We start from the raw sequence: 24636 nt of genomic DNA on the forward strand, positions 1-24636 counted from the left end.
GTCAGGTGAATGACAAACACCAAACAAATTGATCCCCTTTTCCTTTACATGCAGTCAAAAATTACTTTTTTTTTTTCCCCCTCTTTTTTTCTTTTTTTCTTTTCTCTCCTAGTTTTATCATACCCAAACAACCAATATTCAATCCACAGTTGTAGGAACAAGGCACATTACTAATAGATGTGTTTCACATTGCTCTGTTCATAGTTCCAGTGTGTTTTCTTAAAAAAAATGAAGCCTATGTTATTACATTGTCTTTGTCTCTGTTGTTCTGTCATCATTGTCTTCCTCCATCTTGAGGGAAAGGTTGAAGTGTGAACTCAGGCTTTTAGGCAAACAAAAAACTGCGCTCAACATCATGAAAAGTTTCAGTCAGCCATCCATCAGCCTTATACTGAAAGTCCAGGGAAAATAAACTTCCTTAAACTTGGTGCTTAGGGAATAATATACATGTGGGCAACTGCTCTCAAGGAAACAGTTGGTATGGAGGTCACTCAAGTGGTAGTGAGAAAGGTTTATCCAGTTACAAAACTTTGCATCCCATTCTAAATGTGACAAGAGTTGAGTTTATCCAGCCTCCTGGGGAAGTTGCTTCCTCATTTGCCACCTTTGACTAAGGATGCGTCGCATGCAGGTTTCGTGCCTTCTGTTTCGGGCTGCATTGTCCAGGGCACTGTTTTTCTTAGCTCTTCATAAATCAAAATGCAGTCTTCACTATAACAGAGGCTTAGCCCATTAATTGCTTTGAAGGTTAGGGCCAAGACCTATACCTGGCAGGAGGAGATCAAAAGCCAGTGGAGAGACTGGAGTGTTAATACCAGCCTAAACCTTGCAGGAGCCAGGCAGTCCCATTTTTGTGCCATCTGGAGTCTTATCGTTGGTTTTACATCCAAGGTGAGAAACAGTGAACTACAGTAATCAGACCTTGAGTTTTCTGACCTTGTTTGTAGAGAGACGTTGAATTTCTTAGTGAGTTGTTGATGGAGAAAAGATGCGTTTAGTAACCGATGCTCCGTGAAAGGTGCTATTTTATGTCATGGGTAGGTATTTCCCGCTAGCCCAGTTTCTAGCTAGCTCTTTGCATCATGTCCTGAAAACTGTAATGACATTGAACAATTTGTATGGGTTAAGTTTGAAAAAACTGCTCTTTCTTCAGCCCCTAGTCATGTTTCTCATTTTTGCTTGGGTTCAAAACAAGACCAAGAACAGTATTTGTATTAATTTTGTAGCTATTGTTATGAATTATTCCAGTGAATGATAAACTAAAAAGGTTATTTTGAGATGCTGTATGGTTTTGTCTTATTGCTTTGGATGTTTTGAGTATATTACTTGTGCAGGCACTTCTGCAGTTATCCTTGTATAGTCAGCCATTTTTCCTTTTTATTACATGTCTTTTTAATATGTAAAAAGAGAGAAGTGAATCACTTAAACTCTAAAAACAGGATCATAACATCACAAGCATTAAACCCAGATCTAATGCAAAAACCTCAATGTTTTTAAAACTACATTTCAAACCGCTCCTTTTATGAATTGATTTAATTCAAGATTCTTTCTTGACAAGAAGCCTGTGTAAAAGACTTCATTCTAGCCAGGAATAAACAGTCTTGCAAAAAAAGAGAAAGAAAAAAAAAAAAAAAAGGTACTTATTAGCTCCTTTATATACAGAGGTATTTTGGAAAGAAGTGCGCTGTGGCTTACAGCATACTAGTAAGTGCAGAAGGGAAAACACCACCACAGAGTTTGGTAGTATGGGTATATTGAAGCTCTTCATAAAATGAAAAAGAGTGTTGTTCCAAGTATTTTAAGGCAGAACTACTAGAACTGAGTCAAGCATTAGCTCTTTGACGACTTGAACGGTTCAGATATTTCTGAAAGCTGGCTGTTTACTTGGGAAGCAGAAGAAAAGGGATTGTAGGTTCACTGTTTATCAGAACAGCTTTCCTTTGCTGTGTAGGAGTATAAAAGACTTGGGAGCACCGGGGCAGTTGAGTGAATTGCTCTGTGGGACTGAACAGCAGACTGCAACTTTAAGTGCATCTCTGTCTAAAAGGTATACATATCTATCTACATAATTCCTTTGTATACTAAATAAGCCCTAGGAGGAAACCTGAGATATGAAAAGTCAAAGGTGTTGGTTTTCTTTTCCAAAAGCTCAATTTCTGGTAGTCACTGCTGAAAGCTGTAGCTCCTCTTCCAGGGAGCGGCAGCCTGGCAGCACTGCATCCTGTCTCAGTGAATATTGTGACTATTGTAAAGTATGCGATTTATTGGGACTTACTCCTCCTTTGAAAATGCCATCTGCCCAATAGCCTATAGCATATATATGATATTTACAATTGCTGTCAGGTGGGACTGTGTGGCATTGCTGCTCTGCCTGACTGGTACAGGTAAAATTGTTGAGTGGCTTAAATAGCTCCTTGTTGGCACCAGCAGAGCAAGACCACGTTACACAGTGGAAACCGAAGATAGGAAGAATCTCAGTACCCGTCTTTGGGGAAATGCTGTCCTTCCTTCCCCGCAAACCAGCTGCTGCCACCCCTTACCAAGCATCAGGCAGGGGTTGTTGCCTGCTCAGCTTTTGTAGTTCCTTACCAGGCATTCAGCATCTTGTCGTCTTCATTTGTGAGATGGTCTGCCTCTCCTTACTTCCCCCTGTTAGCAGCTGCTTAACTTCGGGGTCAGTGCTGATGCTACAGAGAGCCTCTCTGTCATTAATATTCTGTGAAGGAAAGTGATAATTAAGATTATATACAACTAACTTAATTTTACATTTCGCCCAAAACCCAGCTGGGCTCAGTCCCTTTAAGGTCCCTCTTTCCAAAGACCTGGAGCATGCAGTGGAAAGCTCCCCATCCCTGAGAAGCAGAAGCCTGAAAGCAGGCAGATTAGCCTGCTTCTGAGTATTTATTAACGGATTTCCCGGAGAATTTAAGGTAGCTCCTCTTTTGTCCAGCCAGCAAAAGTTCTTCCCATGTTCCAAGTTTGGGGTACCTATAGGGCAGCAAAGATCTCAGTGTATTGGCAAGCTTTGATTTAAGGGCTGTGCTGGGTACAAATTCCTGGTTTAAGGGCTGTGCTGTGTATCAGTTCCTGGTTTGGTCAGATTTATTTCAAAGCTGATAACTACATGCATGTCTACATCTTTTTCTGTATCTTTGGAATCAGCACTGGCCTGACTGGATGGGGAAGTGAAGGAGATAAGCAGATAGAAAACTAATCAAACAAGTGCCAGTGCTGATACAAGTGAGACACAGGAATACATGGGTTGGGCTAGAATAGAATAGGGGCTACCCTAATTTTACTACCAAAAATATGACTGTTTTTTTTCCCTGCTGGTCTCTTTTGCATAGGCATTAAATGAGTTGAAGTGCAATGTTTGAGACAAGATGTTGGGGGAGCAGTTAATATTAATTAATCTAGTAAAGAAGGACACTTTTGGAAAAAACAGTTTTCAAGCATACAAACCCTTCTTCAAGTCACAATGATGTTTAGTGACTTCACTAAAACAGTCCTTGAAGGCACTTTATTTTATGACACTACTAAGCATACATGAATATTTATTTTTGCGCTTAACACTTGGCACAGCATTGTTGAGAAGTCATTGTTTGCTCTGCCTGCTTAGCATACAATGGCTTCAAACAAATATGCTGCTGGACTGGAACAGAGATTTTTGTTGTTGTTGTTCTCTCTTGTTCAGGGTGCAGTTGACTGGTTGATAAAGTTCAAACACATCTAAGGAGTGTCTCTTGCATCATATCATTGTCTCTGCAAGTCACCAGGGCTTTAGGAAAAAAAAAAGTTAGGAAAATAGTAATAATTGGGCAGTGAAGATCTAAGTTCAGATAAACTGGAATAGCTGGCACTGGTCCAGCATTGTTTACTGTAGCAATTCTCCCTTTTTTTGTTGTTGTTTCACAAAGGTTTGCAGATTTGACTCCTAGCCACAACAAAGAGAGGAGGCATCATTTTTTGAGACTGGGTTTTTTTTTGTTTGGGGGGGAACAAAAAAAACCCAAAATGAAAAGCGTTAGAGACAGACTAGTGGAGACAAGAACAGTGTTGTAGACAGTGTAATCTAGAATTTGAGCTTTGGCTGAGAGGTTGAGAAAACTTCTAGCAAGTCTTGAACGGGAATTAGTCTAGATGATACAAGACTAGTAATTTCAACAGCATCATTTTGGGTAGACACACTGAAATGGAGAAAAACTGTAATGTGTATTCTCTATCAGTTTTTCTTGAATTGAACATTAATGAGAGACCCTACTTAATTTGGTCATGCAATTAAACTCTATCTCATAAGAGCTTATACACAGTTTAGAAAAATTTACTATTGCATTGCATTTGGCTACGACTGTGCTTCAGTAATAGTCTATCCTAGAATCACCGCATAACAGCCTGGGTTCATAGAATCACAGAATATCTTGAGTTGGAAGGGACCCATAAGGATCATTGAGTCCAACTCCCTGCTCCTCACAGGACTACCTAAAACTAAACCATATGACTAAGAGCATCGTCCAGACGTTCCTTTAACTCGTGACAGGCTTGGTGCCATGACCACTGCCCTGGGGAGCCTGTGCCAGTGACCGACCACCCTCTCAGTGAAGAACCTCTTCCTAATGCCCAATCTGAACTGCCCCTGAAGCAGCTTCATTCCCTTTCCCCGTGTCCTATCGCTGGTCACCAGACAGAGGAGATCAGCACCTCCCTCTCTGCTGCCCCCCTGGAGGAAGCTGTAGACCACGATGAGGTCACCCCTCAGCCTTCTCTTCTCCAAGCTGAACAAACCAAGTGACCTCAGCTGCTCCTCATAAGTCTGGCCCTCAAGACCTTTCACTATCTTGGTCGCCCTCCTGTGGACACACTCTAATAGCCTTCTTATATTGAGGTGCCCAAAACTGCACACAGTACTCGAGGTGGGGCTGCACCAGTGCAGTGTAGAGTGGGACTGTCACCTCCCTAGGAGGGCTGGGATCTTGAAAGATCATCTGGCCCAGCCTTTCGTGGGGAAGGGAGCCTCAATGAGATTATCTAGCACCCTGTCCAATCGCATCTTGAAAACCTCCAGCGATGGGCACTCAACCCTGACCCTGGGGAGGTTGTTCCAGTGAATGATTGTTCTCCCTGTAAAATAATTTCTTTCTTATATTGAGCTGAAACCACTCCTAGTGCAACTTGAACGCATTTCCCCTTGTCTTCTCCACGTGGCTCCTTGTGAAGAGAGAGCCTCTGTCCTCTTTGTAGCCACCCTTTAAGTGGCAGCTGGAATACTGTGGTGAGGTCCCCCCTGAGCCTTCTTTTCTCCAGGGAGAAGAGACCTAACTCCTTCAGTCCTTCCTCAGAGGGCAGGTTCTCCAGCCCTTTGATCATCTTCATGGCCCTCCTTTGGACCTTCTCTAGTCTGTCTGCATCTTTCTTTAATCATGGGGACCAGAACAGGACACAGTACTCGGGTGCAGCTGGACAAGTGCTGAGTAGAGTGGGATGATTGCCTCTCTATCTCTGCAAGTCATGCCCCTGTGGATGCAGCCTGGGATCCGATTTGCCTTGGTTGGTGCAGCGGCACACTGCTGACTCATGTTCAGCTTGTTCTCCACCAGGATCCCAGGTCCCTTTCAGGATGTTTTGTCTAAAATGCGGGAGTAAAAATGTAGACTACAGTCGCAAAGAGTAAAAGTGAGAATTTAAAGTTAGAATGAAGAAATTTATTACTCATACACATAACTTAGAATTTAATTTTACCGTTCAGTGTCTTTCGTGCTGTTTCATTTCATGCCATTGTGCGTTTCTAATGTATCTACTCAACTTGAAGCTAACAGGATAGCCATTTCCCAGTATTCTGGGTAAGGCTAAATGGGTAACAAACATGCCCTGCCAAAGACAGTATGTCTGGATTTCATCTGCTGGGGTGGATATCTCACTTGAAGACCCATTATTTTGTTCAAAATGTGTTATCTAAAAAATATTTCTTTTTGGAGCTTTTTCGTCTGAAATGTTGATGTTGCCACTGAATAAATTTCACGTTTTCTAAGCTGAAGGTGAAAATTAACAGGTCAGTGTGTGTACACTGCTGTTACAGGCACAAAATAAATTGAGACATGTCTAAATGAATAAACTACATAGCTATTATTCTAAAAAGATTATTCAGGAGATTTAATTAAAAAATTCTTTTGTCCATTCTTGCAATGTTTCTTAGTATGAGTTAAATAATTTTCTTAAATAAATTTGCAGTTGGATAATTCAGAAAAAAATGGTTAAAGTAATCTTTTCTTAATTTTTGCTTCTGTATACAGTCAGGAATTTTCTGTAAGAAGTTTTTCCTCTGTTTGATACCTGTGGGTGACTAAGTCCACAGGGTGTACTACTTTTGATACACATAGAAAGATTGTTTACAGTGCAAGGATGGGGAGCTGGTGTGGGCACTCAGAATTACCTGGATTCCATTCCCAGCCCTTGGACAGGCTCCTTTGGGACTGAACCACCATGCTTTCTAGAAAATTCAGACATCACTGAAGTGGAGACAGATTGTGAAGCTCAAGTCTAAGGTTCCTTGGTCAATTGGAGATCTCAGTTGTACACTGAATATCTGGGGAACCACAATGAATCTATGAAGTCTTCCAGAAAAGTTTTTAACCACTTTTCTCTTTAAAAGTTTGTAATTTCCAGTGCTGGAAGGTTGGAAACCTTAAAATAAGTATTAAACAACTCTCCAACCAGACATGGAAACAGAGCTTAACAGATTTAGTCAGTGTTTGTTTTTTGGTTGGCTTTTTTTTGTAATTCAGTTTGCTAGAAATGTGACATAATTTCCAGCAGTATAATGAATAAAATTGCGTACTTAATCATTATAATGATAATTTCTTTAGTGAGCTTCGCTGCCTCCCTGCAGTGGAAATACTGAATAGAGGAGAAGACTTGCAAGATTTCAAGAATGGCTAAATGCCAAGTATGTAAACCTCTGCCACAGCAGTGGTTGATTTTTAGCGATTTAATGCTATTTCTTTGCTTTCCTTCTCCTCTCTTCTGTTTTCCCTCTGTCACTTGCAGAACTGGGAAAGATCCATCCGACTACTAGTTGGAAGATGATGAGAAAAACCACAGCTGAGAATTACTATGTTTGATTTTTATTTTCGTCTGCAAAATTAAGGCTTATTTCTAAGCTACTGCCTGAGAAATTTCAGTCTCAGTGGCAATAGTTTGTGTAGGCAACTGGCAAGGTAGCATATGCGCAAATTAGAAATGTGGTGTTAGGTGTTCAGACAATAATGGAGGTTTCTCTTGGCACCCTCTATTAAAGAGAAGATAAGGTACCTGTGAAAGTACTAAGCCACCGCTGTTTGTTCATGAGCCTCCTTGGCTAGGATGTAATCTTAGCTGAAGAGCTGTACAAGCCAGTCCCGAAAAATTCGATTCCAGGAGAACATATTCCTGTTCCCAAAGATGAGTAAATGTCTCTTTGAACGAAGCTCTCTGTGCAAGCCTTGCTGGGTTTATAATTGGTCACCCTATTACGGGAGACCTTTGATACGGTTAATTTGTGGTTTAACACGGGCTTCTCCTTGTTCAAAAATATTTTCTGGAGCTGAGACACAGAAACTAACACACTAAACCTGTTTTGCAGGCATCTTTCCCGGGAAACCTGCAACTAGTCCTCGTTCTGCGCCCAACAGGATTTTTTCATCGAACTCTCTCAGACATTGCTTTCAAGTTCAACAAAGATGAGTTTAAAATGAAAGTACCTGTAAGTAATCCTTTGTTTTCACTTTATTATCAGGGATCTGTTAAAGTACCAAAAAAACCCAAACTCAACAAAAAAGCCCATGCTTAAAGGTAGTTCTTGAATCTTGAATTAAACGTTCCTCTTAGAAAATAGCCATGTATGATTTATCAAGATACGAAACCCCAATGGAGTCATTTATGTTGTATAATTCATAAGCTTTATTTTAATATGCACTGTTGAGCGTGGTGCTCATGCTCGTTTGCTGTTATTTAAATTTACATCATCTTCAACTGAAACAACCATTATGTTTGCTTATTCTGTACCCAAAGGAAATAGTTTCATCGCTTGCTTCTGTATTAAACTGAAATTTCTCTATCAGAGGCTGAAGGATGGGGCTTAGAATCCTTAATAAGGGACTTCTCGCTACTGTTTGCATTCACTTTTTTTCATTGCTGCTGCAGATCATAATGCTGGGCTCAGTGTCAGAACTGCAGGGTTACATTGATAAAACACAATTAACAGAAGATCTTGGTGGCACCCTGGATTACTGCCATAACAGATGGCTGTCCCGTCGCACTGTAAGTCTAAGTTTTTGTTTTAACTTTTCAGTTTAATGAACCCTTCTGTTTTATACCCTGTCATTTATAAAACAGATTCCAAGTGATGCAAGTTGGCTTGCTCGGAGTGAGAAGATGTTCCCAATGGTACTTAGTCATCTTAGAGAAAAAAATATGAGTAATAATTTGGGAGTGGTTTTCTGAACACTTGGAGCAAAGGAACGACAGTGTATTATTGTGTTGAGGTTTATTGTTTTTCCTACGAGAAAGAAAAAGCTCAAGTTGTAGAATAACTCCAGATTATAAAAACATGAGGAAGAAACACCTGATACGAGCCTAGGAAAAACATACAATTAAGGAATTAATGGTGACGGTATCTGTTGCTTGCAAAATTATACTTTGACCATTTTTCAGTCTTGTAATTCATCTGTTCGGGTTTGTTTTGAGAGTTATATTTTGTTTTTATGTGTCTGTCTGTACGTATGCATGTGATGAGCATGAAACATCATTAATGGTTTTTATTCCAAAAGGCTATAGAAGGTTTCGCCCAAAAGGTTAAGCAAACAGCTCAGATTCTTCAGTCCTTTGGGACTGAGCTGGCTGAAACAGAACTACCAAATGATGTGCAATCAACCAGCTCCCTTCTTGCAACACACACAGAAAAGAAGGACAAAATGAAGGTATGTAATTTTTGTAAAGATGCTGTCTTCTAGTTAAACTTCGTTTTAATTTATAGCTAATAATGTTAATAGAAAAATCTAGAGGATGTTAATAGACAATAATAATGCAAAACATTGAAATCTTATTGAACTTGTTTTGCTTGGTTTGATGTTAAAAATCCCTTTTGCATTCAAAAATGACATTTCCTGAGGCTAAGTTTACTAATCTACAAATGCATAATGATTTGTATGTGGAAACAGAAATTCCCTTGTAAGTAGTGGTGTGTTTAATTTGTCATTTTGTTTGCAACAAGAAATTTGATTGTGTTTGCATGCATATGAAAATATATGACCTTTTGAAGAATGGACAAAAGTTCTGTCAAATCAGCTTAAATGAAAACTATTTGGGGGTTTCAAAACTGTACATCTAAAACTTTCAAGGTATTTGTAGCCTAAGACGACACTAGAAGGCTATCTATCATGAAAATTCAACTCAATTACACTGGGGTCTTAAGATGGTAAACATAGAAAAAGCTGACATGTAGCATTTACTGTCTGTATTTGTCAAACAGTGCTTTTAATCAAACTGTGCTTGCTCTATTGCTATAAAACAAAATCCTTTTTCCAGTTTGGTGCCTTATGAGGTCTGCTTGAAAAAAAACAGCAACATGCAACTACAGCGTGTGGGTTTTTTGTTTTGTTTTGTAGGAGGATATCAGGTTAGCAGTAGAACAGGGAGGCGATATCCTTGGAAGTATTACAAAACCAGTTACTGAGAATCCTGAATACAAACTGAATCAAGATCAGCTAGACAATCAAACAACGGTAGAAAGGTGAGAGGAGCAAAATACTGAACATGCTGCTTTTCTGGGTTTTTTGACCCCTCCCCAGCTCTTTTACTTAGTTCCATATGCATGCTTAGCAAGTAAGCAAATGTTACAATGAGAACATATAAAAGGCACTTTCAGAAAGAACTCCTCTGTTGTCAGATCTGTCCTGAGCAAAGTAATCCCCTGATGTTCTTTACCGGGTCACCTGGATGTAAGGAAACGGGGGATGCAGTTTGAGTTCCAGTACCGACAAAGTAACGCTGTTCTTCCCTGTCCCCCCCCCCCCCCCCCTTTCTGTCAGATTTAGACTATATAGTTGAGCAGGTTTTCCTTATTATAAAGAATATCAATGATTTGTTTAGAAACTAAAGTGCAATCCAAGGAAATTTCGCTGCTGTGGGGAAACCAGGAGGGGAAGACAGAAGTGATATAACCCTTCTTTTCAGTAGATTTGTCCACTTTCATTAAGTCCTTTTGAACTGAACTGGAAGGTTTCTTTTTCTTTAAACCTGTTGGAAGGAGCTTCTAACATTGCTGATACCTTATCAGTGTCATTAGTAGCCTTTAAAGGGCTACTAGGGAGTACGCCACTCTTGAAGTATCTATGCACAAACTTCCTATATGCTTCCTTTGGGCATATAAGTAATAGATGTTGTTTTCCTTTGCTCCCCACCCACCCACCCCCCTTAAATTACTGCCAGTTTCGGAGACATTATATCACCATAGCACAGATGTAAACTTGCACAAAGCTATGAAGGCATAGCTCATTTCCCCCAGGCAGTATTCTGCATTCTTTTTTTGTCTGTCATTCCATGTTTCTGTTACACTCAGGCTGATTTTTCTTTCCAAGTAACTGTCCATTCCAATCCACAAAGCTTGGCAGAAGTCACTTTTTTTGGTCATTGTTGCTATCAGCTATCTGAAGGACAGTCGGGGTGGGGGTTGCTCATTTATCCAAAAACATTCCCACTTGATACAATATCTGATGGAAGCTGGAACAAGCTGTGTGTGTGTCCCCTCCTGCCTTTTTTCTAATCAGTTTTAACTTGTAAATTCAGGGTTCATTTCTGTGCTATTAAAGACAAAAATTCATTAAAATTCTGATGTGTGGCCTTCCCTGGATGTAGCCTAAGTACAGCAAAGCACACTGTAAAGATAAGTCCATAGGATACCATACTGTCAAATGCAATTTTGGAAGATAAGTTCAAAAGTAAAAGTCTTAAGGCATTGGCCGAAATCATAATTGAAGAAGATTCTTTTAATTACAGTATTGCTGTGCACTTCCCTGTGATATTTAAGTAGTAACTCTACTCAGAAGACGAGGAGCAATGACCTTCAGGTTTATTATGAGCCTTGCTCCAAGGAATGAAATGTAAGGGCAGTGGGCTGGTCACAGCAGTACGAATTTTTGCCTTTTTTTTTTTTTTTTTCCTTATCGCCCAAGGCTTGGGTTCCTCTGGGTCCTAGCCCACACACATTTGCATGTGTTATTTATGTTTGCTAGCCCCAAGTTGCCATGTTCCCCAGGCCAGAGCTGAGAAGGAGTATGTGCAGCAGCTAGCTTCAAATCATCACTTGCCAGTTTTTCAGAACTTAATGTTTGTGTTGGGTTTCAGTTTTACATCAATGTTATTCTAGGAAACAATTCTGTGCAATACTCAAAAAAGTTTCCTGTATTGAGTTTATTTTTTCTGGAAAATATTGCTTCGGGGAGGCTTTTTGTTTACTGTGGAAGTTTGTATTGTCCCTTGAAGGTTGCACCCATCATTCTTACGATATTTCTTTTTTTTTTTTTTTTTTTTTTTTTTTGAAGGCTTCTGGCTCAATTACATGAAACGGAGACTGCCTTTGATGAGTTTTGGATTAAGCATCAGCAAAAACTTGAGCAGTGTCTGCGCCTTCGGAATTTTGAACAGAATTTTAGAGAGGTGAGAACTTCCTGGTGGCAGTCAATATTTGGTAATATAAAAATCATTCAGAAGAAAATACTTCCCCCTCTTGTTTTTGCAGCTCTTGTGTATGCTTGAAAGCTTTCTCCAACCTTTTTCTTGTACATGTCCTTACTTGACATCCTGCTATCTTTACTACCTTGAATACTTGCCTATAGAGACATAATAGCTTCTTCTGCAGTCTTATGATTTTTTTCCACAGGCCCAGCAGTGTATAAGCATTCAAAAACTCCTTTGAAACCTGTTCTCCACCACAGAAGCATAATATGCTGGCTGCAAACCTTTCATCTTGCCAATAGGCCCTTTTATGGAACTAAGATTTACCTAAACCTTCTGGCTGAAATTTTATAAAACAGTCTCCAACGCTGTGGGTGGGAAGTTGCAACCACAATGTTAGAAGCTGGGTGGAGGCTGAACTAAAATTTTTACAGCCAGTTTCTGATCTCATGTTAGTTTAACTCATCTGCTTGGTTGTACCTACAGGCACTTTATGCTGGTGTAGCTGATCTCAGAGCACGGCCCCTGTGTCTCCATGGGAGCAGTGCTCAGAAACCCTCTTACATGTGTGTGTGTGTCTGTCTGTATGTCTGTCTTTCAACCAATTGTTAGGGTGAGGACCTCTCCCTCATGTTCTGCAGTTTATGTTAGTGTCGCTTTGTATTATTGTCATCTGGTGAAAGCAAGATCATAAATGTTTCCTGAGCAGTAGTTTTCCTGCAATTTTTTTTTCAGTACCAGGAAACAGAATTACTTCACCGCCTTTTCTTTTTTTCCATTTTTTTCCATTTTTTCCTTTTTTTTCCTTTTTTTCCATTTTGAAATGGGGGTAAAGGTAGGCTGACAAAAAAGTGATTTGTCTCTGTGCCCCAGTAACCCCATAATGTGAGTCACCTGTCTGGAAATAGTGGCTATCAGCTATTTAACTGATGGGTCTTCAAAGAGGTGGAATCATCTTCATTGATACATAGCTGTGTCTCATTTCAGGTCAAAGCAGCTTTGGATGTTGTGTCCGAAAGACTGTCTGCTTTCACAGATGTGGGAAACAGCTGTTCGCATGTGGAGCACATTTTGAAAGATCTTGCCAACTTTGAAGAAAAATCATGTGTAAGAACTCTGCAAGTCTCCTTAATTTCTAGTATGACAATATGTGTGTGGAGGGGAACAGTATTTGGTTATTGAGTATATCTTATGAGCACACAGCTTAAGCTGACGGCAGGGCAGAACCAGTGTCTCAAGTAATATGCAGAAGGAATTTGGAATAAAGTCTTTAACTCAATAAATAAACTCCCTCAATAAAGAGCAGAGTGACCAGTCACAAAGTCGGTGTGAACAGTTCGTGGAAGAATTGCATGAAGTGTCTACATAGCCAAGTTCTGCACTTAGTGATCAAGGGGCCACTCCCATTCCTATTAAAGCCATTTATTTCATTCAATCTCAGAAATGAGAAAGCTGTGTATTGAATGTACAATACGTTAAAAGATGACCAACAGGAACATACATTCTGAACAAACTAGAAAGGGAACCTTATTATGATCTGTGCTTCACAATAAAATATATAGCTCTATAAGGGAGGTCGTTGCTCTTGAGGCTGAGGTGCCAGAGTTAGGTATTTTTTAATTTGGGTTCAGATTGCTGCTGTACTCAGAATTACTTACATACGCACACAAACATGCTGCTGAATAACTAAGGCATAGAAAGACAGTAGTGGTTCCTTCACAGGGAGGCACATGATTAAACTCATTAATGTTTCTGGAGTACTCTGATGTAATAAAGGAGGAGGCATAAAAGTTCTTGGGCATCTGCGAAGACAGGAAATCACTTTGATTCATTAAGCAAGGCAGCTGTTAACTAAAGATGCATTCTTTATCAACGTGTATTTTACTGCGTAAAAACAAATGGTATAATTTTTAATTTTTTTTCATTGATGTTGATCCAAGGAAAGACGTACCTAAATCAGTGCTTGCTTTCTTAGGAAACGATAGCAAAAGCCAGAATGCTAGCCTCAGAGGGTGATGCTTTTATTCAAAGCAATCATTATGCTGTGGACTCCATTATTCCAAAATGCAGTGAACTTCATCATCTCTGTGATGCCTTCACTACTGAGACAGAACGGAGGAGGAATCTTCTTAACAAATCTCTAGAACTGCATGGCTTACTAGAAAAGGTAAATTTTGTATGGAACGGTTCTGTTTCCCATCTTGTTTGCTAAAACCTCAGTCAACCAGTTGTCATAACGGCAGGTAAAAATATCTGCGTGTGCTGGAAGTTTTCTCCTTAAATACCTGAATAAGTCACAAGTAGAGGTATGAAATGTTTCAGACCACTTAGTGTTTGATGCTGACATCGGTGCATTCTGAACCTGTTCTTTTCTCTGTTTATAGTCTATGAAGTGGTGCGATGAAGGAATTTATCTGCTGGCTTCACAGCCAGTAGATAAGTGTCAGTCTCAGGATGGTGCAGAATCGGCATTACAGGAGATTGAGAAATTCCTGGACAGTGGTGCAGGCAATAAAATCAAGGAGTTGAATAAAATTTACAGAGAGTATGCACACATCCTCAATGAGGACCTAAAGGTACGAGAAGACGTTTATGTGTATCTATGCTTCCATTTGTTAATTTTAGAATTGTTCTCTTGCATGGCCATTGATAAAGCTAAATAATCAGTACGAGGAGATATACCTGGGAACTGGAAAGCCAACACATTTACCTACCTGAGGCGCTAGTCCTGTCATATCTTTGGATAAGCATCAAGGGCTTCAGAGACTTTTAATAACTACTTCAATTTTTCAGATAGTAGGATTGCTTTTTAAAAAAATTCTCCCAAGGGAGTATTTGAAATATCTTCTTTATATAGCAAAAACGTGCCTGTCCTTGATATTTGTATGACTTCTGCTCTGTAACGGCTTTTTTTTTAGAACTTGAGAATATGTCCCTTTTCCTCTTGGTTGATCTCTTCATGTAACAGAACCATTAGACACTGTCAAGAAAACTTTTCCCTATTTTTTTTTTTTTATTTTTTTTAAATTGAAACCTGAACCCCATTCATTTCTCTACGGCAAGCACACAAAATGTTTTATGAAGTGGTGTTCCAATTTTTAAGTGTGCTAAATGACTGTAAATTATGCCTTGTTAGGAGCGAAGAGTATGGTAATATTTTTATACATGGTATAAAAGCAATCACAATGTCAAATCAATGTGCTGTAAATGGCAGTGTAGCTTGTTGATAGGTCTCTGACAGGGTGGTTTTTTTTTTTTTTTTTTTTTTTTTTTACTATTTCTGTGGCAACGGTAGGAGCATGTGCAAAAGGTTTTCCAGAAGCAAGAAAGTATGGAAGAAATGTTTCAAAAGAGACAAGTAAGTCTTAAGAAACTGGCAGCTAAGCAGACGCGTCCTGTTCAGCCAGTTGCACCAAGACCTGAAGCCTTTGTAAAATCTCCTTGTACCTCTCCAGGTATGTAACTGTAGTAGCCTTTAACTAATTTTTTTGCGCTATGCTGAGAAACTAAAGAAACTTTTAGCTGTAATTTGTGGTTGCACAAACATCTGTGTCAGATCTGCTCAAGTTCTAACTGCTGTTTGATTCTGCTTTACGTGCTTAGGTCTTCAAAGAGAATATGTATCCAACTCAGAAAGCAGCGCGCTTCGGAGGGTAAACTACAGAAGAGGAAAGGTAATTTTTTTCTTTGTGCTTTTCATGCACATACTGCTTAAGAAAGTCATAATACAATGGAATATTCAGGAACTTAAAGAAGAATGAGGCAATTCCACTGAAAAAGCGATGGTATTGCCCCTATCGAAGTAACTCTGGTGAAGCAGTCGTGTTTTAAATAGAGGCTGCTTTGTCACTGGGCTAGGTATGAGGGAAGGTAAAGTAAATAGTTGCCTATATTAGGAAAAATGTTAGGGGCACCAAAATATAAAATCTATGAACAGGAAACATTTATTATTTGCCAGTAGTAATTGGCTACTCTTAAAACTGGCACAAGTGAAGAGGTAGTTGTCATTGGCTCCAAGACAGCTTCACCTGACCTAATGGGTTGCCATTCCCAAGTGGGGATGGTCTTCCTGCCCCGCCTCCGGCAGGGAAAGTAACCTGACGGCAGCAACAGAAACAAGTAGTTTCCCACTGGGTTAGAGAGTTGAATCAACTCAGCAAACGTTCAGCAAGAGACAATGCAAGGAGGATGGCAGGACCACGTGACCAGCAGGGACAACAGTTGGAGACAAGGGTTGGTTCAAGGGGGGACTGAAAGCAGAACCTCTCTTTTTTTTTTTTTTTTTTTTTTTTTTTTTCCCCAGCAAGCCGTAATTAGGTCAGCCATTACAGTAGAAGTTCTAAGAGTGAATTTCTGTGTCAAGGTAGGAAGTTACCAGAAAGTTAGCACAGTACTTCATTTTTAGCTTGGAAAACAGACTAAGGCCAGTATTGCCTCCAAGATTATGCTGATGCTCTGATGTTGCCTTCCTGGAAAGGGGCCTCGGACCACGGTCTTTTCTAAGCTGGCCTTTCATGGAGAACTCTCTGTGTCTCTATGTTCTTGTGTGCTTCAAGACCTTCAGGTTGACTTGGATTTTTTTTGCTGCATTCTTGCAAATTGCTTTCATTTTTAATGGAGTACAGTCTTTCCTGTGAAAACACATGGAAGTAGATCTGAGTGCAAAGCTCCGTATTTTAAAGTGGTTTTCCCTATCTGCACTGCCTTGATGATTTTTTTGTTGTTGTTTGGTTTTTTCCTTCTTTAGAGTGAAATGACTGAACTCCATCAAAGCAGAGGAGGATCTACAATGGATGATGAAGAAAACCTAGCTGTCTTACGGCAGTAAGTATATTTTGATAAACAAAAAATGCTTTTTTTTCCCTCTGATTTGGTTCCAGCAAAGGCTGAGTTTGGCTAAGGATTTGATAAGACAAGTATGCTTCACTGAATTAAGCCTCAGTGCTTTTTGAAATGCATTGGCTGTGCTCTGTACACAGAGGAAGAAGATACTTCAGTCCGTCTGCAGCATTATTTATAGTTTATATAGTACCAGACGCTAGTTTTGCTGCATCAAGGTGATGCTATAGCAGGATAACTGCATATTTTCATTTCAGAGGTGACATAGTTTTGAGTAATAAGCCTCCTTTAAATCTATCAGAGGTTTTGGTCTCCATGCTTCAGAAGACTTTGTCTTTTCATTTGGCTCATTTTAGTCCCTGTTTTGATAAATGTTGCAAAAAATCACTTTCTTATATAAAAACTAAACAGCATCACGTGGATTCAAAAAACAACTTAGTACCACCTGTGATGTGTTTAGCAGAGCTTGCATTTCTACCTGTAAACTGGATACTTCTACTGTCTTTTCACTGTTAGAACCACGTGTTAAATCGTACAAAATCACAAGGGTAGGGAATTGGGGGGAACATGCTTGTTTGACCATTAGGGAAATTAAACTTAAAGCAGCATTGTGATATTTAAAGTGTGCCCTAAATGGCTCTGATTTAAAATGACCAGTGTAACTTTAAGTCTGTGTTTGATAATGCTATGCAGCTCTAACTCCAGCTCCTGTAATACTTGTGAACACAGCATAACCAGATTTTGTATGTACAATGATAAAATGCTTCACTGCTTCAATTCAGTTACTACAGCACTTAAAATGCTAGGTTTGACTTTTTTTCCTGTTCAAACACATTTTCAAAAATTTTAAAATGTTTTAAAAATACGTGCTTCTCAATAAGGATATGTAAACTATTGACAGAAATATCCGTGAAACATCACATTTTCCATTACCTGGAAATTGTTCTTTTGTTGTCTGAAGTAAAATAGAAGCACAAAGTTAATGTTGCCTCATTACTTTGCATAAGTGAATAGGCCTCCCTTAATTGTCATTCTTTGTCTACAGGCATGTAATTAATGAACTTATTGAGACTGAACGAGCATATGTGGAAGAACTTCTCTGCGTTCTTGAGGTAAAGATTAAATTTCATTGCGGCTGTTAGTGAATCTATTTCTCTTTTCCATTTCGTCGATGCTCTTATGCTTTCCTTGTCACTGTAATACCTCTGCTTGTCCCATCAAGCAGTATAATCATTACATCTCTCCTCTCTCATCATATTTTCACAGAGGCCGGAATGTGCAATTTTTTTCTAGAAATATTCATGCAACTAGGATTTTGTATTGGGAAACACAAATTGGGCAGAAAATAAGATATGCCTAACTATTTAGGTGGAACATAGTGAGATTTGTAATGATCATTAATTCCTGCAAAAGTTCATTCCAGGCTCTTGCATCAACTCCAGGAAGGTTGTGTGTCACACAGGAATGTGAATCTGCATCGAGAGAATCTTGTGTCAGAGGAGAAAATTGTTTCTTGCATCCCTCTTTGCATATCTTTAAGTGATCTTCCAAATGTCTTGGGTACAACTATGACAACAGGGTGCCTTGTAATAATAATATCTTCATTCAAAATTGTAAAGGAAACAACTTGTGGAGGCACAGTTGCAGTACTGCTGAGTGGCTTGTAGAAATACGCTGCAGTATTCTGTGTTGTTCCTCAAGTTTGTTAAGTCTTCAGACATGGATGTGTCATTTTGTGGTAGTCCCATTTGACTGTAGGAAATGATGAAGTTGCAGATAACTGAGGTTGAATTATTTTAATTAGGATGAATTGGAATTGAGCCAAGTGGGTCCTCTTGGTGTCCATGCCAATGTTAAGCTCCTAAATAGGAGCTGTCTTAAGTTACGGACTGGGAGTGATAATTTCTGAGTACATACCTTCAAGTAAGAGTACTGTATGAGGGCTTTGAACTCTGATCTTGCTTTTGCCTAATTTGTGCTCAGCTTCCCATAGCATTTATGTCCTGAGTCTGGTCCAAGTGGTAGGAAGTGTTGATGACAGTAGGATGGTCACATCTGATGTGTGGTAATAAAGTAAGGTAGGTCTGGAGTGGACCTTAAGGATCACTTCATTCTCTGCTTTTGTATGCAATGCTATCTGTACAGTTCTGTTCATAAAATCAAGACTTTAATAGTTGGAGCATTTTTGGTCCTTACTGCTGCTACTGGAGGGTTGTTGCAGAATCTTTCTATTCCTCTGGCATTCTTGTTTTGCATAGAGCATAGTATAACCCTTGTCTTGCTAGGCCAAGCTGTCTTGGTTTTCTGCCAATGTGATAGACTCTCCAGTACACTGACCACGCCAGGCACACTTCTCTGTGCCTCCTTGCAGTTTGGGATTCATCTCTCTTGAACTTGGGTGACTGGGACTGCCAACAGTAATTCTGGATCAAATCCTTGCTGGGGTATGGTTCAATGGCAATCTTCCAGCTTTTGAGTAATTGTAGTTATTAATCCATAGTTCTGGCTATTCTCCCAATTCCTTTGTTTCTCCTATTCTGTTACCGTTCCCATTTTTCCTGTAAAATAACCTGATACTGCTTTGTATGGACAGTGTCTCCTGTTATTATGTCATCTTTAATTGCCATGCATTTTCTCTCTGCCAAGGATTCCAATAGAAAAAAAAAAACAAGGTAGTTCCCAAGACTGATTATTGGGAAACTGCTGTAGCTGCTTTTATCTGAGCTTGATAGTTTTCCTTTCATTAATAACCATGATCATCCCACTTTAGTCTGTGAAATCCAGTAATTTTTTTACTGGGGAAAAATATTGGTCTAGTCTATTTTTAGGTATTGTATTCAACTCCTTTTTCTATTTACTTTAATGCTTTTAGAACAGCTTTCAAATGGAAGACTAAGTAAAGCCTTATTATATGTTCTTAAAGTAAGATTGAATGTGGCTGCATGGAGTAGCTTTCCCTCTCCTTTCCCAAAACACAAGTACTGCATAGGTAGTAAAACATGAAGGTTTTCTATATTAAATTTTTAAAATAAGTACTGTGTCAGCCTGAAGTGAAAAAAAAAAAATCAAAAGCTTTTTGTCAATGTGTGGATTTCATGCTTTTCTTCTTTCAGATTCCAGAGTACTGAGCTCTGTCAGGTTTGTTTTCACCTCTGCTGGGTTAGGTATCCCTTCTTTATGCCAATGCTGGCTTTGCTGCTATGTCCAGCATCATCTTACTTCAAGTGGAAATGAATCATTCTCTTCACTGCATCTAAACTGCATGGTGGCCGCAGTTGTTCTTTCCCTGTTAATTTTTTTAACTCCATTTTATGTAGATGATTTTTATCTTTTTTAAGGCTGTACCACCTTTTTTTTTTTTTCCTCTTTCAGACTCTGTGTTTCCCTATTTGGAGGGAGAGATATGGAAGAGGGACCAATGGTTAGCTATCTATCAGCTCCAGCATCTTTGCCTGTACCATTGTTTTTTCTTTTTTGTGGTGTTTGAGGAAAAAATACCCAGATTTTTAAAGGAATGTTTCTGATTTAAAAAAAAAAAAAAAAAAAAATCTAATCACTGTCCTATCCAAATGCTTGAATTCTTCAGGGTAGCTGACTTTACCAGCTAGATCTCCTACTTTGAAAATCTTGATTGTAGGTGCACTTTTGCTTATCCTTTCATTTAATTTGTCAGTTTGTTATAATTCAGTGCAATTTATTATAATCAATGTCATTAATGTGACCACCTTGTCCATGATGGGGGGGGGGGGGGAGGCGTGTAAAAAAAAAAAAAAAAAAGAGAGAGAAATCTAATCCAAATCTAAAGTAGGTCACATCATCTTCCTTCAGTGCCTGTACACTAAGAAATCTGCTTACATTAAGAAATCTACTTATGATACAGGTACTAGAGCATTCTGGCAGTTTTTCTGGTTGATTGGTTGGGGGGTTGGGATTTTTGGGGAGGGTTGTTGGGTTTTTTTGTTTTTTAGTGTTTTGGGAGATCACTTAATCACAGATTAGTGACCTTGGGACCAGAGGAGAACAGTCCTGGGCTAAAGCCACTTGTGTGCTCTCTTTTTCTTATCTGTGCCAGATATACAGACGAGAGAATTGGCCTTATATGACAAATGGAAGATGTCAGAATCTAAAGTTACGACTTCTGGTACCAAAGCTAATGAAAATGTCTTAAAGATAGAATTTGCAGCTTAATGGTTTCTGTTTCCTGCAGAAATAACTATGGTCAGCTTGTTCCCTCATACTGATAGCTAAGACTAGCATGAAGGTTTGCGTGTGTACTGGAATTGTGGCTTTCAACTCATGTGTGTAAAGTCTTAGCAGAAAAAGTACGAACTATAATTTGTAAACAGTATGGGAATGCATAGCCTTTGCTTGGTGGAAATGATTGCAAACTTTGTTTCATCCTTGCTTAACTAAAATTGCAGTAATTACTCAAAGTGTCTTTCTAAGATATAGGTGTGTCTTAATGGACTGATGGAAAACCAGAATTTGCATACTTTTCTCATGATTAATACTGAGCTCTTTCTTTGCTGTCTATCAGCCTGCAGGCAGACTGCCTTGTCAGAGAGAGATAAGTACTGCAAGTAAAGGGAGATAATCAGTGTGCCTCTCTCCTGTGTTGCAGGGTTATGCTGCAGAGATGGACAACCCCTTAATGGCTCACCTCATTTCACCAGAACTCCAAAATAAGAAAGATATCTTGTTTGGGAATATGGAAGAAATTTATCACTTTCACAACAGGTGAGGATTTCCATTCAGGTCTAAAAAGTGGTGTTTGGATGGGATTCTTTACACTTTCTTTTAATCTGATTTAAATTGCTAAAAGATCCTTACTGAGTCCCACTTGGCTATCTGGCATGTCAAAATTCATGTTGCATAGAAGAAGAAAAGCAAAATATCTATAAAAGATGAGCAAAGCTATGTGAAACTTTATTCAAATGTTTGCAGTACACACGTAAAATTTTGCATGGTGGTCCTCTTCCTGAAGAAAGGTATTGGAATCTGGTTACAAGCTAATTAAAGCAAGGTTTGTTTGAGTTTCTTTTATTTTTTATGAAATTTGCTATGGAAAGTAAATTATTATTCTAAACCACAAATTCTCAACTCTTATATCTGGTTGAGGCTGGTTAATTTTATACTTCAGTGACCTCTCTGAAGTATGAATCCTTGCTGCTAGAGAGGTATTTCTTCACAGGATAATATTTAAATTGGTAGAAAAGAGAAGTATTTTCAAGAAAACTTAAGCATATTAAATAGTTGTTTCTTATTCAGGCAAAACTAGACTGGAAATTTTGCCACTGATCTTTTTGGGTGGGTTTTTTGGTTTGGGGAGGTGGGGTTTGGTTTGTTTGGTAGTATTTGGAAGGAAAAAACCAAACACTTTAAACTGTACAAATCCTGCTGCTGAATACATAAGGCAGGGAAACAAAATCCCCCTTCCCTTCCTAATCTTATATTTGATTTCAGTTGTAGCAACATTAAGCTAAAAGAAATTGGTCAGAATGTTTATTTTAATTTGCTATTCCTTTTTAAGTACATGATCTAGAAGAGTTTGGTTTAGTTTTATAGTACAGAATTATTAATCTCTTTCCAAAAGTTTAGAAAACGAATTGCAAGAATGTGAACATTTACTACAACTTTTTTAACATGTGCTCTAAGAAAATCTTCTTCCTCATAGAATATTCTTGAGAGAACTAGAAAACTACGTAGAATACCCAGAACTAGTAGGACGGTGCTTTCTAGATCAGGTATGTGTCATCTTTTGCTGGCATTTCGTTTATAAGCCCCTCTAAGACTGTAACATATGAGAGTGGTTTTCATGTAGTAATTGCCACCACATCCCCTTCTTTGTCTTTAACAGGTAACAGGTTGAGAAATGTGCATGTTAATTGGGAGCTGGGGGTATTTTCTGCTGTGTGGGGTAATTAATTTTGTTAGAAAGAGCTACTAACTTGTTGAAAGAAAACTGCTTTATTAAAGTGGCAGTTAAGAAAACATGAAGAGGGGCCATGCACTGCATCATTTCACATCATTATAAATAATTGGTTTACTTGATTAGATTTCTTTACTGGATTTTTGTTGTTGTTGTTCTTTTCTGTTTTCTTTAAAGAGTACACCTCAACAGAGTAAGTCCAAAATATTTTTATTCTGAAAATAGAAAACTATGAAAGAAATAAACCTTTTAAATCCGGGATTTATTAAACAATGAGTCTCACCCCTAGTATACCAAAGGCTAAATAAGAATCTGTTTATGGAAATCAATCTCCTGTTGTTGCTACCTATTGATGTTCTAAAACTCCTGGGAGGAGCCATCCCTCCCCCTCCTATTTACTGGCTACATCCATGGAGATGCTGGTTCCTAAAACTGAGGGACAGAGGTACTTCTGTGCCTGCTGATATCCTACCTAGTCTTTCCTTTATGCCTATAGTTACTATGATATTTTCAACAGTCTTACTTCCTTTTGCTTTCAACAAGTGCTGAAGTCATGCTATTTAGATCCTGAAGTGATAAGGGGCAACAAACTGCTTAGTCCACCTTAGCGCAACTCCCAGGGAAAACCACATTCGTAAAATGAAAATGTATAAAGAAAAGAGAGCAAAGACTTTTAAATAAGTTGCACAGAGGGACTCATGGCTGGGCATTCACAGAAGTATTTTTCATAATGTAATAGAAATATATTTGTAAACATAATATATGCTTCTTCGTAAGGTGCTTAACATTCAACCGAAGCAAAAATGAACCGGAACATTTTATTCTGATGTTCCAAGTACAAAATTAGTAGCCATTACAAAATCAGAGGTTTTGAATAATTGTTTTTTGCTTGGGATGCCTCAAGGAATTGCATTTTTTTGTTGTTGTTTTTTCTTAGCCTTATTGATTATGAAAAAAATTCGTATGAACTTTGTCTATTAAAGTCATAAGAATTTATTAACTTTTTGCTTATGTCCCTACTTTCAGATGGAAGATTTCCAGATTTATGAAAAATACTGTCAAAATAAACCTCGATCTGAAAGTTTGTGGAGGCAGTTTTCAGATTCTGTATTCTTTCAGGTACGCTTGCTTGAGTCTCTAAAATATTTTGGGGCGGGGGGGTGGGGCGTGTTTGTTTTAGTTGTTTTTTTTAAACTTCCATCATTTATGTTAAGAACAAAAAAGAGAAATACTGATCAGTGTACTGATGAAATCCAACACTGATTACAGGAATGTCAAAGAAAACTCGATCACAAGCTCAGTTTGGACTCATACTTGCTGAAACCCGTTCAAAGAATAACCAAATACCAATTATTGCTAAAGGTATGTGTTACTAAACAATAACACTAATTATATTTTGTACATTGTTTTTTTTAAATGCTGCTTCTCTAATGCTGCTGGAGAGAAACCTAAAAGTTAGCAGACAGATGTATAAATCGAAATGGAGACAAATCCCAGGCTATCAACTTTCAGCTCAGTTCTTTCCTCTTTCAGCCAAAAAGCTGCTAGTAGACAGGCAGATGTTTCACAGAGACTTGTGCAGCTGCCTTTGCCCTTATATTTCTGCCAAAGAGAAGAATGAAGCGTTGATTAGAGGAAACAGAAGGACCAAGAAACCTTTGCAACAAAGAAAAGAGAGTATCTGAAGTACTCGTTACTTGTCAGTTATAGTCACGTCATCCATATCGCAGGAATTTGCCTTGCTGGGTTCTAGGAAATGTACTTAACTGAGAGCACTGTATGGTGTTTTTGGGAAGGATGCTGTTGTCATTCACTTAAACATGCTATGCTGAGAGAGCAAAATAAGCAATATACTATCATAAATTTTTAAATTAATGTATAAGGTTTTGCCATGTTTGAAGCTGGCTTGTTTTAAGAAATATTTCTCACATAGACATACGTTTCAATAATTGTATTTAACAGTAGTTTAAAAAAATTACCTCGGACCAAATTTACTCTTGAGTTAAAATTGAGCTGAAGTTAACAGCTTTTAAAGAATTAATTACATTAAGCCTGTGTAGAGAGAGGAGTATTAAAGTTTTTTTTATTTAAAGTACCTTTACTACCTGCAGTCCATAAGTAAATGCTTATTCTCATACTGTGAAGTCTGGGGGGTTCCACAT

At 38.6% G+C, this 24636-nt stretch overlaps 1 protein-coding gene across 2 annotated transcripts in view; it reads left to right on the forward strand.

Moving 5' to 3' along the window:
* Positions 1-24636, forward strand: part of MCF2L (MCF.2 cell line derived transforming sequence like) — a 104367-nt gene that overhangs the window by 66284 nt on the left and 13447 nt on the right. For both annotated transcript variants that reach the window (XM_082304984.1, XM_082304985.1), the window contains exons 5-20: positions 7616-7735; positions 8176-8292; positions 8802-8951; positions 9639-9763; positions 11574-11688; positions 12694-12813; positions 13682-13873; positions 14091-14282; positions 15002-15161; positions 15310-15380; positions 16454-16530; positions 17591-17657; positions 21167-21282; positions 22220-22289; positions 23501-23593; positions 23744-23836. In XM_082304984.1, coding sequence (XP_082161110.1) covers positions 7616-7735; positions 8176-8292; positions 8802-8951; positions 9639-9763; positions 11574-11688; positions 12694-12813; positions 13682-13873; positions 14091-14282; positions 15002-15161; positions 15310-15380; positions 16454-16530; positions 17591-17657; positions 21167-21282; positions 22220-22289; positions 23501-23593; positions 23744-23836 — 1878 coding nt within the window. The remainder of the gene's footprint in view (positions 1-7615; positions 7736-8175; positions 8293-8801; positions 8952-9638; positions 9764-11573; positions 11689-12693; positions 12814-13681; positions 13874-14090; positions 14283-15001; positions 15162-15309; positions 15381-16453; positions 16531-17590; positions 17658-21166; positions 21283-22219; positions 22290-23500; positions 23594-23743; positions 23837-24636) is intronic.

This window comes from Platalea leucorodia, assembly GCF_965183815.1.
Source record: "Platalea leucorodia genome assembly, chromosome: 2".
In the NCBI taxonomy this organism is placed as follows: Eukaryota; Metazoa; Chordata; class Aves; order Pelecaniformes; family Threskiornithidae; genus Platalea; species Platalea leucorodia.